Consider the following 13,727-nt stretch of genomic DNA (forward strand, 5'->3'; position numbering starts at 1 on the left):
GGGAAAGAGAAAAAGAGAACCGGGATCTCGGCTTGGAGGTGGATCCACGAGTACACGGGGAGTTTCTTCGATGGAAAGCGAGCCCGTGCGTCGATAAGAGCGATCCCTTCCTCAGCAGAATCTTTCGAGAGGACATTGATCTGTGCCTCGACTTTCCCAACGCGGAACTAGGAACCCGAGTCAGACAGGCCGTATTGGATGGCATTATTTTCGTGGAGGCCGTCAGCGACAAGACCAAGCTCAGCTTTCCCAAGTGAGTGCCAGACCAAAGATATTTTCCTCGTGTGTAAGGCAGACACATGGACGCGCATGACTCGTGAAGAGAGACATCCAATAGGCTTTATTGATCCTGAGGTTCAAAATGTCAAGCAGTATAATTATTTAAAAAAAAAAAAATCCTTAAAAATGCTCGAACTCTGGCTATTTAAATAACGTTTATATACATTTTTTATTTTATTTCAAGAATTTTAAAACAGAGCTCATGTTATTTTGAAATACTCAAATAAATTATACAGCTAATTCAACTAAGAATCAAGTATCTGAAATTCTACTCAATAATACGCACTAAATAAATAAATAAATTAAAAAAACATATAATGAAACGTCTACCTAAAGTTAGATTAGATTTAAAATTTCTTGATTACTATGTGTTCGTTCATAATAGTTCTTTTGAATTTTATTCTATTAAATAATTACTCATAATGTCGAAGCTTATTATTTAGTCATTAATTTTAATACAGCCCAAAGGGATAAAAAATTTTACTCGTGCCTCTTTTAACTTTTTTTTCTGCCTTGTTAAAACAAGAATTGGTAAAATATTGTTATGAATCTAAGCTATTATTTACAAAAAATATCGTTCAATCGTTATTGCAGTAAATAAATTAATAATGTAAATAATAATAAATTACGTTAAATAGATTCGAAGTAAAAAGAAAAAAATACTTTTTAATGATGCTATCGTGCACACGTTAATTAACATTTTTTTTATTTTAGAAAATGCGCCTTGTTAGAAGCGCCGAGACAATGTCATTATCGAATGCGAATGGGAGATCAAGAAAATCAGTGGCATTGTATTTCACAAATATGTCGAAATAGAGTAGGTTTCAATTAAACAAACATTAAAATAATTTTATTTATTTATTAACGTTGATTTTTTATTACAAATAGATTATAGCAGTGTGCGATTTTTTGAATTATCTCCGTTACATAGAACGTGGCCTTGTCAAAAGTTCTGGTAAGTCATTTAAAAGACTGATAATACTTATATTAAGAAATGCATAAATTATGTTGTCTAGCATTGGTCAAATCAATTGCTCTTCACCGATATATTATTGTCACTTTCATTTTTATCTGTAATCTTAAATTTGATCGGTTAAACTTTGCAATATTAATGATCTGATGCATTGGACAGTTTTCTTAATTTTATATATAATGTACATATGAGCAATATTTAATCGCATTACGATTATAATTACAGTGCACGATGTTTATTGGGAAATCACGCGACTCCGAAAGGAAATGGTTCTCGCTCGCTTGGGTCTTGCGCTCTCTGTTTAACCACATCTGTGCTTCTTTATCTCGCATGCCTTTCGTCCTTCAGTCCCAACTAATACATCGTATCGTGTCATGGCCGAGGAACAAATCAACAACTCCAAAGGTCTCTAGATCTAAAAATGTAGGTCGAGTCGTTCAACTTCGAGAATTTCCATAATGAACTCCAAGCACAATATCATAAAGTCTCAAAATGCCAACGAATTATTCACTATTCCGCAGAGATTGTGAAGAATTACTTGTATTAAAAAATAAATGAATGTTTCAATGCTCGTTAAAACGTAAATATATATGAAGTAGAAGGTATGAGTAGTTGATTTTAGAAACCTTTTCTCAATTTTTCACATTTTGCTCAAGAGTATTTGTAAAAACTGAGGCAAATCTTTGATCGCAAATACATACATTATATTTATTAGACAATACGTAGGTTGAAAATATATGTAAATTAAGAATTAAATTAAACTTAGTTTCATTTTTCATTTCAGGATTAATAAAATTAAACAAGAAAAGAAGTTATCCATATAATGACAAAAAAATTTATTTTAAAACATTTTACAACTGTTTTAGAAATGTAAAATGTAATATAATGACTGATTTTCTAAGTGAATTTTAATCATTCAATTTTATGTATAACAGACGATCAAGGTGTAAACTAGATCTTCCATTGATACATTGAGAGCACTTTGAGATTTTTTATATACAATTTTCAAGTACAATCAATGATGTATTGTGGTTACATTCTTCCCATCTTTAAATTTTTTTCCCTTTTTTTTTTACTTACATTTAATATATATATATATATATATATATATATATATATATATATATATGTATACAAAAATAACAAATTTTATTATTTAACTTTAAAGAATTACTCAAAATAATATGGATTAATTTAAGGGAGTTAATGGCAAAGTGCTAAGCATGCAATGTTTTCATGTACTATAAGGCTGTGAAAGATGCGTTAATGTAAGTGAAATTACGAATGGAATGAGCGATCTGAGCTGTTTTTTTTTTTTTTTTTTTTTTTTGTATAATGTATTCTAAGAGAATAATGCATGTATATATAACTATATTATTAAATATATTTATGTATAAGTATATGTAGTGTTAAAATTTTAACTAATGATCTATTGGAAAAAATTTTTATATAAAATTATGTAATACAAAATTCGAAGTGAGTTGAACATCCATTCGTTTCGAATATTCTCCATTTTTAGTTGAATATACATATATATACATTTTTTATGCCTAATAAAATTAAAAGAAAAATTAAATATTATTTGTAAGCATTAAGTATGAATTTTAAACTAGATTTTAAATAAACAAGAGAATTTAGATATTAAACAATTTCTTATTATACAGTTTTTTATATATAACCTTTGGATGTATTTTAATGAAACTAATATGCACAAAATTTTCAATTCACCAGAATTTATGATAACATCTATTAAATACTAATTCGTGTAGAATATTATACAATGTTAAATAGCTTTGTTATTGAGAGTATCAAAAATGTTTCGATAATCATTGTTGACTCATTATTACTTGTATAACGTAAATGGACCACTTTCATATACTTCAGTATAATGATAAATTTAGAAAAATTGAACTTCAATTTATTTAGTGCAATTTAGGAAAATTTAAGAATAAAATTTTAATGCAATAAATATCAAAATATTTAAGAAGCAAAATGAATATTAATATACAAATAATATTTATAAATATTGTGGAGTTTAGAATAATAGAATTATATAAATAAGTCTCTGATATTTCGATATCAATAATTAAAATCTGAATTTTTAACTAATTTTTATAATGTCATTCTATGACAATAAACATATAACAAATTGGATTATCAAATATTTTTAATTGGTACGAGTCGTGCTTATTAATATTACCGAATAAATTTTTCTCTCTTCATAAGTAATTTATAAAAATATCATTTATTTAAAAATATAAAAAAGTTTTGTGCAAAAAAAAATATTGTACATATTTTCAAGTATATAAATAATAATGACGAAATTGATTCAAATTAATAAATTTTTTATTGTTAATATAAGAAGCCGAAAATAATGAATTTTTTAATAAGCTATGGTTTTTGGTACAAATCTATTGTTGAATTACCATGATAAAAAGCAATTAAAGTATTATAAATCTAAGGAATTACATAAAATTGTGCGTACATTTAATGAAAATGGCTCAAATTTTTATCATAAATAGCTTTAAATTTATAAAAATTAAATCCCACACAATTTGCAAATTTGCATTTAAGAAATATTATATTTATTAAAGTATTGTTTAGCATATACGATGTATTAAATGGATAACTCGGATAATAATTATTTTTGATAATTGATGTAATTAATCCATATAATTATGCTTTATCACTTTATCTTATTTAATTATTAAGTTTTAATGTTTGATGCTCTCTTAGAGCCGTTAAGTCTCTTGGTACAGAAGCCCTACCGCAATAATTTTCGAATTCGAGAGCTCGGTTGACCAGACGAGTAACTAAAACATGAAAATAAAATAAAAGTAAATGTAAATATAAAAATGATTATTAGAAACTCGTTGATACAATTATATTTACATATTAAAATACAATAAGTTTGATGTATTTTATGGTGCATACGCTCTTATAAGGATAGACTTTTTGGCAATTATATATATAATATTGAGAAGAAAAAAAAATTGAAAATTGTAAAATAATGCTATTCACATTATTATTAGTTTGATAATTATAATATATTCCAATAATAAAGATTTGATCGGTTCAGTTAATGGCCGATTTATTAAAAATACTTTGGTTTTGTTTATTGTGTATCGGCTTTGTATTGTTAAATCTATTATTGAAACAATTCACTTTCAATAACAATTGATTTGTTTTGAAAATAGAAATAATATTTGTTTATTTTATTTAAAATATTTTTTTAACAATCTCAAATTTACATTTAAAATTAATTATTTATTTAATAGTACCTGTCAATATTAATCGTAGTGTTAAAAAAATAGATTTACATTCTAGCGAAAATTTTTATTCTAATTTTTTTAAATGTAATTCTGAGAATAAAGTTTTTCTATTTTTATCGCCACCTAAATCAATTCTTATATAATTAAGTAAGTTACTTAAAGTAATATGACAAAAGTATTATAATATAAATAAATTATATGTATATAAGTAAATTATATATTAATATTATTATATTGTTCCTTATATATGCATAGCAATATATTGAATATGTTGTAAATAACTTTGTTTCAATGCAAATGCTATTGCAAAATGACTATACATAATTTTTTTTCATCTTAAATTTAAATAAATAATGATTATGGTAACGAATTTTTTGTATGCTTCGACTGATACGTAACAACTTGATTTTCAATTGAAAATTACATTGAATGATTTTACAAATGAAAAATTTTCAATAATTGAAATAGGGGAAATTATTCACGGTATTACCATTCATATTCATATTCATATTCTTCATATTCAACTTCATATTCTTCATTTTTCATTTGTTAAAAATAAAACTTTGTGGACAATAAAATCATAAAACTATCTTTGTATGATGTTAAATAGTCTTGATATAATATATAAATATATCAATATAGTTTATTTATACAAATCATATATACGTATCTAATGACTCGTTAAAAAAATGTATAATTATATTCTCTTCAAAACTCGAGTAAACTAAATTAATAATATTAATTAATTACGATTGAAATAAGGTATTGCATTGAACAAAATTTAAAATATGAGCATAGGCATTAGTGGTAGTAATTCCCTTTATATATATTCTATAATCTTAATAATAAAAATTAAGTCAAAGTTAAAGCAAAGACAAATGTAGTAATAATAATAATCATATCCCCTCGCAGCTTTAATTCTTGTAGACTTTTTGCTTTTTTCGATTACGTCTCGATATTCTGACATCTAGAAATTCAGCGTTACAACACTCTCTCGCAGCCTCTTGATCTTAATAGAAATTTCACCTCGCATTATGATTCAATCGATAAAAGTTCCAAAATATTTCGATGCCACGCGAAGACGCGTACTTTCATCTGTCCTGCACTTCGTAGTTTTCAAGCCCAACGTTATAATAAACAGTTTAGCTGACAAAATTAAAAACAAAAGAAAGAAAAAAAGAACACTAATTATATGATGAATTCTATTATATGATTTTTATTAATTTTCGAATAAAATAATTATTTAAAGAAAGAAAAGAGACAGAAAGAAGAAAGTAATATAATAAATAAAATAACTAGTGTTAAACAAATGAATAAATGATAATTATAGGAGAAAGAAGAGTAGGGCAAAATATATGAAAATATTATCATTAAGCGATAATTTATAAAATTCATAATAATACATGAACAATAAATAGATCGTTTCATTATATTCGACGTGAGTAGATGATATGAGTAAGCGCTAAAATAGAATCATACAGGAGTAGTTTAGAATAATTATCTTTACAATTGTTAATGCCATTTTTATCGAATGCAAAAGTTGTTAATAAATAAAAATAAACAACCCTTTATCAATCAAATTTTGCATTGTAGTTGCTTGTCGAGCCCCGTTAAAGTGTTTTCAAGTGTATTATTGTTCAAAATTTACTGTCAGTGTCATTTAATTTATGCGTTCGTAATGTTTGCGACGGCTGAGTGCTTAGTGAGGTTAAATGTATTTGTTTTCATGAAAAAATAATTCTTTTATTTTCAAAAATCTAAGTAATCGAGTACCGTCGGTCTATGCACCGTTCCATCATAAACTTCATGAAAAAATAAGATAAACAGTATTAACAATAATCAATAACATTGGCAAAAAGTAATTAACATAAACTGTTTCGATAATATTTCGAAATATTAAATTATGTTGATTTTCGGGGTTACGGCGAGGCGACAATTGCCTTTTATAAAACATTATCACCAATTTCGATATCTGTCTAGTCAAGTAAAAGCTCAAACTGAATTGTTATTTGATTTTAAAATGAAATTACCGGCACCCGTTGAAAAGAAGCCAAAACGTGACGCTTTTGTTAAGAATCTCTTTGTTGGGATTTTTGATCATGAATTTCTTACGTACCCGGAACCACAGCATCCAGAGAGGTATAAATCATTGTTAATAGAAAAATGTAAATTATATATCAATTTCTTTGAAATGTGAACTCTTGTAAAAAAAAAAAAAAAAAAAAAAAAAATTAAAAAAAAAATAGCAATTTATGGAAACATTATCAATATCGTTTATATTGTAGGTATAATGAATTTCAAAAATGGATAGAACCCATTCAGAACTATATTGCGACTGTGAATCCTAAGGAGTTTGAAGACAAGCTTAATATACCACCTCATGTCATACAAAGATTTCGAGAACTTGATTTGTTTGGTCTAAGAATTCACGAAGACTATAAGGGCTGGAATTTACTAAATGCCGAATTCATGCAAATTCTGGAAATTGTAGGAACGGTGCCTAGCCTTGGTTTCTTCTTCTTGAAACACAGTGTACCACCTATAAATATTTTTAACAATTATGCTACGGTTGAACAAAAATTGAGATATCTACCAAAAATAGCCAAAGGCGAAGCGTTTGCAACAGTTGCTATTACAGAGAATGAAAGTGGTCCTGCGGTAAATAACTTAAATACCATCGCTATCTTATCCAAAGATGAGGGGTACTGGATATTAGATGGTGAAAAAACTTTTGTATCAAATATACATCAGTCCGATATTTTCTTAGTATTTGGTCATGCTATACAAGGTGGTACTGTAGAGAAACGACCAGAGACTATGGCCACCTTCATTGTTGATAAAAATACCGAAGGTGTACATATAATCGAAGAAAATATTGCCATGGCTGGGTTAAAAGGCTTTAGTACTGGTAGACTTATTTTAAAAAATGTAAAGGTGCCAAAGAATAATATGATTGGAAATGTAGGAGACGGCGCAAAGTGTCTTGTCGATCACTTTAGTAATAGTCGACATTATAATGCGTGCCTAACTATTCCAATACTCAAAAACTTTTTAAATACATTGACACAAGATATTATAAACAGAAAGCATTTTGACAAAATGTTGTATGAAACAGAGGCTGCCCAACACATATTTTCTAATATTACCAGTACTATTTATTGTATAGAAAGTGTATTATATTTAACAACATCGACAATGGATATTTATGATGATCAAGATCTAAAGTTAGAAACAGCTTTGGTAGAGCAATTTTGTTTACAAGAATGCATGCAAAGGTTGCAAGAGTGTATATGGCTTGTTGGTCCACGATTTTGTATTATGACAGAGCCGTATGAAAAAATGTTTAGAGATGCACTTACAATCATTAATTATGACACATCGCTACTGGACACAAAAATTTATTCGTCTCTAATGGCTTTACAACATGTTGGAATTAAATTTGGTGACGATATAAAAAAAGAAAGGAATATTTTAATGTTTCCCAAATATATGTTTGAAAACATATTTTTTAAACGTAATTCTATGAACTTCCCATTGAATGAGTATCTTCACCCATCGTTGCAAGAATGTGCTAGTTTCTGCAATAGGAGCTTGTTCAAATTACAAGAGGTCACAAAGAATTTTCTAATACACGAGGGTACTAATGTTACGCAACGAGAAATACAGCTTCAAAGACTCAGTGATATGGCAGCCCTCATTTACACTTACATTGCGGTTTTGGGTAGAGCATCTAGGTCTTATTGCATTGGTAACAGAAATTCTGAAAACGAAATAAAAATATGTATAATACTGGCATATAGACTGCAAAAGAAAGTCGATGAACTTGCTGATGAAATTAATGATTCGGAATTTGGTAATGGTGATCATTTAGGTAATCAGATTTCAAAAGTAAATTTTGATAAAAAAAATTACATCGTCGCACATCCATTACAAAGGAATTACTAATCTATAAAAAATCAATACATTAGAATAATAGTTTTTAAGTTTTATATTAGATTGATCTACAAAGAATTAATAATACATTTGCAATTGATTTCCTAAAATTATCTGTATAAAGAATAAAATTATCTTTGTTATCATTGTTGGTTTTATATCTTTAATTTATGTATAAATTATATATTATTTTTCTTTTTTGTATTTTCATTAATAATAAATGGAAAAAAATATATTATTTTGTTTAATGGAAGATTTCTCTATGTACTTTCAAAATAATTACAAGAAAATAAAAGTGGGATGAATAGGAGTAACTGCTTTGAGTATTAACTCATTGAGCAAAAATAATAGATTCTATACAATAATAAATCGATCTCATTTCGTATTATCATTATTTAAAAGAAAACTTGTACTATTATTTCTTCTTTTATTTCTGAAGAATTGTTTAATGACATTTTATGAACGACAGTATGTACAATTAGCTCACTTGGTTGTCGCTAACATTTATTACATTTTATTACAGCGATTCGAGAGTCTTACTCAATGAAAAATGCAATTAACAATATTTTGCTTTATATCCATTCATAAAAAATTTACTATTTAAATTTTTAACTATTCTTACTGGACAATAATTGCATAATCCTATTTATGTATTCATAGTTTTATACTTTCACATGAACTTCAAAATATTTGCAAATTAAAAATCTCACTGTTCATAAGGTATTTGAAATTACATTGCCTACGTATTTTTACCATAAGCTATATTATTAAGATAAAATATTTTCCTAAATTCTCTTTGAATTCTTATTGGATATTTTCTAATTATGTATGAAAGACACTCTGTAGTCATATAAAATCATATTTTTTTTTTGCAGAATCCATGTTTCATTGTATTTACAATACAATATCGCGTTTGAAAATAAACAATTTTAATTGAATATTAACAGTAATATAAAAATGATATTAATTATAAGAATGTCTTGCAAAAAAAGAAATTGCATCCTATGGATTATTCGTTACAAGATTATTATTACAAAAAGTTTCCAAATTTTTTGGAAACAAAACAAATAATGATTTGTTAAAAATTTGCAGATAACTTTTTATGATAGTCCATAATATTTGTAGCTCCCTTAAGAAATTTGTAAATGCTCTTGTGTGCAGTACAATGGACGGTACTCGTTTTTATTGTTGTTGTTGTTGTTGTTGTTGTTGTTGTTGTTGTTTTTGTTTTTATTTGTTTGTTTGTTTTTTCTATAAAAAGATAACGCGTTGTTAAGTTTTAGCCGTCTCTCGTTCGAAAATTAATCTGCAGCGCTCTGGAAGTATTTTCAAAATTGCAATATCTTAAGCTACAGCCTCTCCGCTTGCACGACGACGTGCTCCTCTCTATAAGAGTCCGATGACGACCAACAACTTCTTATGCAAGTAAATATTAGGATGGTGCCGAATTCCAATTGAAAATGCCGGTCGCTACGAGAATTGAGTTTCAACTTTGGTATGAGAGTTGGCAAGATTTGTAATTCGAATGTCATTTCATCTCCGCAATGTCTACACCTTCCAATGCAGCCACCCATTGGATACAGAACGAGGGGTGCGGAGTTATCTCTTGCGTACCTTAAACATAATCGTTAAATTATCATTAAATTTAATAATACCGTGTGAAAAGATACTTCATTAAAAATGTTAATATTTTGAAAATAATAATATGATGTGACAATTGTTATGATTAAATTTAAATGATGATAAATGTTATGATAAAAATAAAAAACGCGTTTTAATGTTCTACCTTAATATCTGTCCAGGATTTTTCTGTATTCGACTAATAAAATTATGGAACATTTCGTCGCCGTGCTTTGGAATGCCTTTCTCGTACTTCTCAATGCCAGTGTCGTACCCCTTGCTGTCACCCGACCCCTCGCCAGGCTGACTGGGCACTACGTCCAAGTGCGATTGCTGGTACTCGAGAAACAGATTACGCACGTGCTGAGGCACGTCGTTCCCCGTGCATTCCTCCTCCACGTAGATGAATATCTCGGAGAAGGAAAGGGAGCTCCTGCCCTTGAGCTCGGTATGTTGAGCCGGTGGCGGGGTCACTTCTTGCAATAGATTTATTAGGTCGCAGTGAGGTTGCGTGGGCGTGTCGATGCAAACCACCTCGCTTTCTTCGCCCTCGATTTCTGCCGATGCATGCGGGGAGTCCAACCGACCAACTGCTCCGACGCCCACTGGCGAGTCCACACTCGTTGGGCTGGAGTTTTAAGTTTCATTAGGTTTCATAATGTTGTGCAAATTTTTAATTACGTTAAATTGAGCTGAGGCGAATTTTTTGGAAGTTTCTCGCGTTACACTATCGTTCTTGCACATAAATTGCAAAAATGTTGACAATATTCGAAGAAATATTACATTTATATTAAAATATGTTTTAATGACGACTTTTCAATTTTTCATTGTGTCAAAATGTGAATCCACGGAACAATGTCATTGAAAGGCAATGTAATGCTTATGCAAGTCTACCAGCCGAGGATATGAGAATACAATAATGCAACTCTTTAGAAGTTGTACTATTTATCGATAACAATTTACCAAGATGATTAATTCGAAATGACGAAGATTAATACAGTTATAATTAATGACCTGTTTGCATTAGGATCATCGACTTGTAATTCTGAAAATTCAGTTTTCAGTTCTTCTTCATAATTAGTATTTTTTACGGACAAACTGAATTGATTAGGCTCGTTTAAAAGTAAGTTATTGCCATTCCTTTCTGAAACGTTGTCGTTCCAATTGTCACCCCAATCATCGGCATCGTCCACCCAGTTGGTTGCACTGGTTTCTACTGTCGTGCAAGAGCTCGATAATAAAGCTATATTACTTGCTTGCTCTATTGATTGAACGCGTAGGCACGTCCAACTTTCGTTTTGATTCCAACAATTAGGATTCGTGCATACAAAAATGTACAAGGTCCTATGATATTTAGAATTATCCAAGGGAGCATAAATTTGTAAGGCCAAGAGTTGATGTAGTCCACATAATCTACATTGGGGTGCAGCTAATGTCATTTGCTCATTGTGCCAATCCTAAAACACGAATAATAACAATAAAATATATATTTCAGATGGAATTATTTGTTAAAAGTATTTGTTATTTGAATTAAGGCATATTATAATTTATTTTTACTAAGACATATTACTAAAAGCTTAAAAATTAATCACTTTTCATCTAATGTACATAATTTTTTTCATTTTTTTTTCAACTTTATACGAATTGGAATATGTGTGTGTATATATATATATATATATATATATATATATATATATACACACACATATATATTTGCTCATGTATATAACTGAATAAGGTTCTATAATACGCAATACATACAAACGCATATTGTATTTGGTTTCCTTTCATAATTTAAAAACAATGCTTACAAACTGAAGTATACAAATCGTAATTCAATATTCGCAATTCATTATTAATTACTTTATTTAATAATTCATGATTTTTTTAAAATAAATTCCAAACTGTCTTGTCAATGTTCACGAACGAGGTACTTAAACTACATGTTTGTAAGATTATTGAATATTATTGTTTAATAACATTACAGAATGGATCATCGAAACGTTTATCTTCTCATGTTATTGGACCAAATTTTGTATTTTGTTATTGCTTTAACGCAGATAAATACAATGCAAAAGTTACCGGCTTGCCACCAATTTTGTTCGTAGTGAAATTAATAAGACTGCGATGTTTCTCTGTAACATGTTCATCCTCGTACCCTAGATAAACTTTTGCACCAACATCCAAAGCCATTTAAATTTCTATTTCAATATGTACAGCTTTAAGAAATAGTCTTTCAAAGATTGCAGTCTCCTCTATTAAATAAAACTCCACTGTTTAAAAAAAAAAACGATTGCTTTGACGATTAGCTGTCTGTTTTGCGAACTTTTACAATGAAGCAACTTCTTTCCCGTACAACACTCGAGAAATTACAACTGTATGGGTAATCCTATTGCAGCTGATAATCTGTGCAATCAACATGCGTGGTGTCGCAGTTTCGTTGTAGCTTTGTCAGTTTGAAAAAGCCCAGCAACATATCATTGATAACGCGTGCGCCTTTTTGCGGCTGCGAGCTTATTGATTTTTCTCTGTTCTAACGTCAATGAGGAGCGCAAGCGGTGCCTTGGAAATTATGTCACTTCTTTTGGACAAGTTATACTGACCAGCGGATTTCACCTACATTGCTACCCTCAATTTTTCCAACTCAAAGCAAAATCGCTGACTCTTTAAGGGCTTTCGAAATAAGATTGCGCGATTCACCCAACAATTTGGATGCAACGTGTAATTTTAAGAGGTTAAGTGCAACCTCGGCCGTTTGTTATAAATGCAATTTCATACGGGACTTTAACGATTTCTTACGATTCTATATACTGGTTTGATATTATTTTAAAAACTGTTATCCATATTGATTATTACTTATTTATTTTTAAAGTGCTTTCGATATACGCACAAATATTTACTGTTTCATCTCATAACCAACCATCTTTTGAGACTGTCGTGCACACATTGATAAATAACCACGTGAGTTTGATGTACGGTAATACGATCCAATCCCCAAATTAATACACAAACTCTTTTAAAAATACATAAATACTTGTCCGAAGTCAACCAATATTAACTTTTCTAATATTTCGCTTCATCATTGAAGATTTACTTTTTTTTTTTTGCATCTATTTGTAATAGTGCGTGTATGCACGCATTTGACATTGATTTGACGTGCATTTTATACAAATTTTAAAGCCCATCTCTAGAGAAGGAACATTGAGCAAATTTTTACAATTGTCTAATTGTAATTTTTTTTTTTTGTTTTTTGTTTTTTTTTTTTTTTTTTTTTTTTTTTTTTTTTTTTTTTTTTTTTTTTTTTTTTTTTTTTTTTTTTTATTAAAGGAGTATGATACTTATCTTTTTGATTATATAAAAGATTAATAAGCTTGCGCGTTTGTTAATTATTAAGTAACGATATATTTTGAAGAAATAAGTTAAAAATTAAATCTATTTTATAAGCTTTTAGATACAAATACAGCGAATAAATATAAATAACTGGAAATATTACGCAATTAAAATATAAATTAAGAGAATGAAATACATAAATATTGTTTTTTTTTTTACATAAAATTAATTTCTTCAATACATAAATTATTCGATGCATAAATTGCTAATAAGCATACATTTCAATATTTATTTATAATACTGTTCATCGTTCACAAAGT

The 13,727-nt window shown here is 28.5% G+C and overlaps 3 protein-coding genes across 3 annotated transcripts in view; 2 read left to right on the forward strand and 1 right to left on the reverse strand.

Annotated features, from left to right (window-relative positions):
• Positions 1-1,874, forward strand: part of LOC105363550 (guanine nucleotide exchange factor for Rab-3A) — a 26,021-nt gene extending 24,147 nt beyond the window's left edge. The window contains exons 7-10 of the mRNA XM_011501280.1: positions 1-253; positions 994-1,096; positions 1,168-1,234; positions 1,478-1,874. Coding sequence (XP_011499582.1) covers positions 1-253; positions 994-1,096; positions 1,168-1,234; positions 1,478-1,557 — 503 coding nt within the window. The 3' untranslated portion in view covers positions 1,558-1,874. The remainder of the gene's footprint in view (positions 254-993; positions 1,097-1,167; positions 1,235-1,477) is intronic.
• A 4,338-nt stretch (positions 1,875-6,212) lies between these two features.
• Positions 6,213-8,519, forward strand: LOC105363468 (acyl-CoA dehydrogenase family member 9, mitochondrial). Its single transcript, XM_011501160.1, has 2 exons — positions 6,213-6,663; positions 6,810-8,519. Exons 1-2 carry the CDS (start codon positions 6,428-6,430, stop codon positions 8,467-8,469), a joined length of 1,896 nt encoding a protein of 631 aa, XP_011499462.1. The 5' UTR covers positions 6,213-6,427; the 3' UTR covers positions 8,470-8,519.
• A 922-nt stretch (positions 8,520-9,441) lies between these two features.
• trus (programmed cell death 2 like trus) lies at positions 9,442-12,357 on the reverse strand. The gene is made up of 4 exons (XM_011501161.1): positions 12,160-12,357; positions 11,092-11,534; positions 10,244-10,705; positions 9,442-10,071 (listed from the first exon to the last, which is right to left on the reverse strand). Exons 1-4 carry the CDS (start codon positions 12,268-12,270, stop codon positions 9,807-9,809), a joined length of 1,281 nt encoding a protein of 426 aa, XP_011499463.1. The 5' UTR covers positions 12,271-12,357; the 3' UTR covers positions 9,442-9,806.
• Positions 12,358-13,727: the final 1,370 nt, after the last annotated feature.

The sequence above is a fragment of the Ceratosolen solmsi genome, unplaced genomic scaffold (genome assembly GCF_000503995.2).
Source record: "Ceratosolen solmsi marchali unplaced genomic scaffold, CerSol_1.0 scaffold57, whole genome shotgun sequence".
Taxonomy (NCBI): domain Eukaryota; kingdom Metazoa; phylum Arthropoda; class Insecta; order Hymenoptera; family Agaonidae; genus Ceratosolen; species Ceratosolen solmsi.

Excerpts from the sequence above, each read along its gene's own strand:
- LOC105363468 (XM_011501160.1), top strand. The coding sequence starts at position 6,428 with ATGTTGATTTTCGGGGTTACGGCGAGGCGACAATTGCCTTTTATAAAA. Across the intron at positions 6,664-6,809 it reads GAACCACAGCATCCAGAGAG|GTATAATGAATTTCAAAAAT; the intron begins GTATAAATCATT and ends TTTATATTGTAG.
- trus (XM_011501161.1), bottom strand. The coding sequence starts at position 12,270 with ATGGCTTTGGATGTTGGTGCAAAAGTTTATCTAGGGTACGAGGATGAA. Across the intron at positions 10,706-11,091 it reads GATGATCCTAATGCAAACAG|CCCAACGAGTGTGGACTCGC; the intron begins GTCATTAATTAT and ends TTAAAACTCCAG. Across the intron at positions 10,072-10,243 it reads AATCCTGGACAGATATTAAG|GTACGCAAGAGATAACTCCG; the intron begins GTAGAACATTAA and ends ATTATGTTTAAG.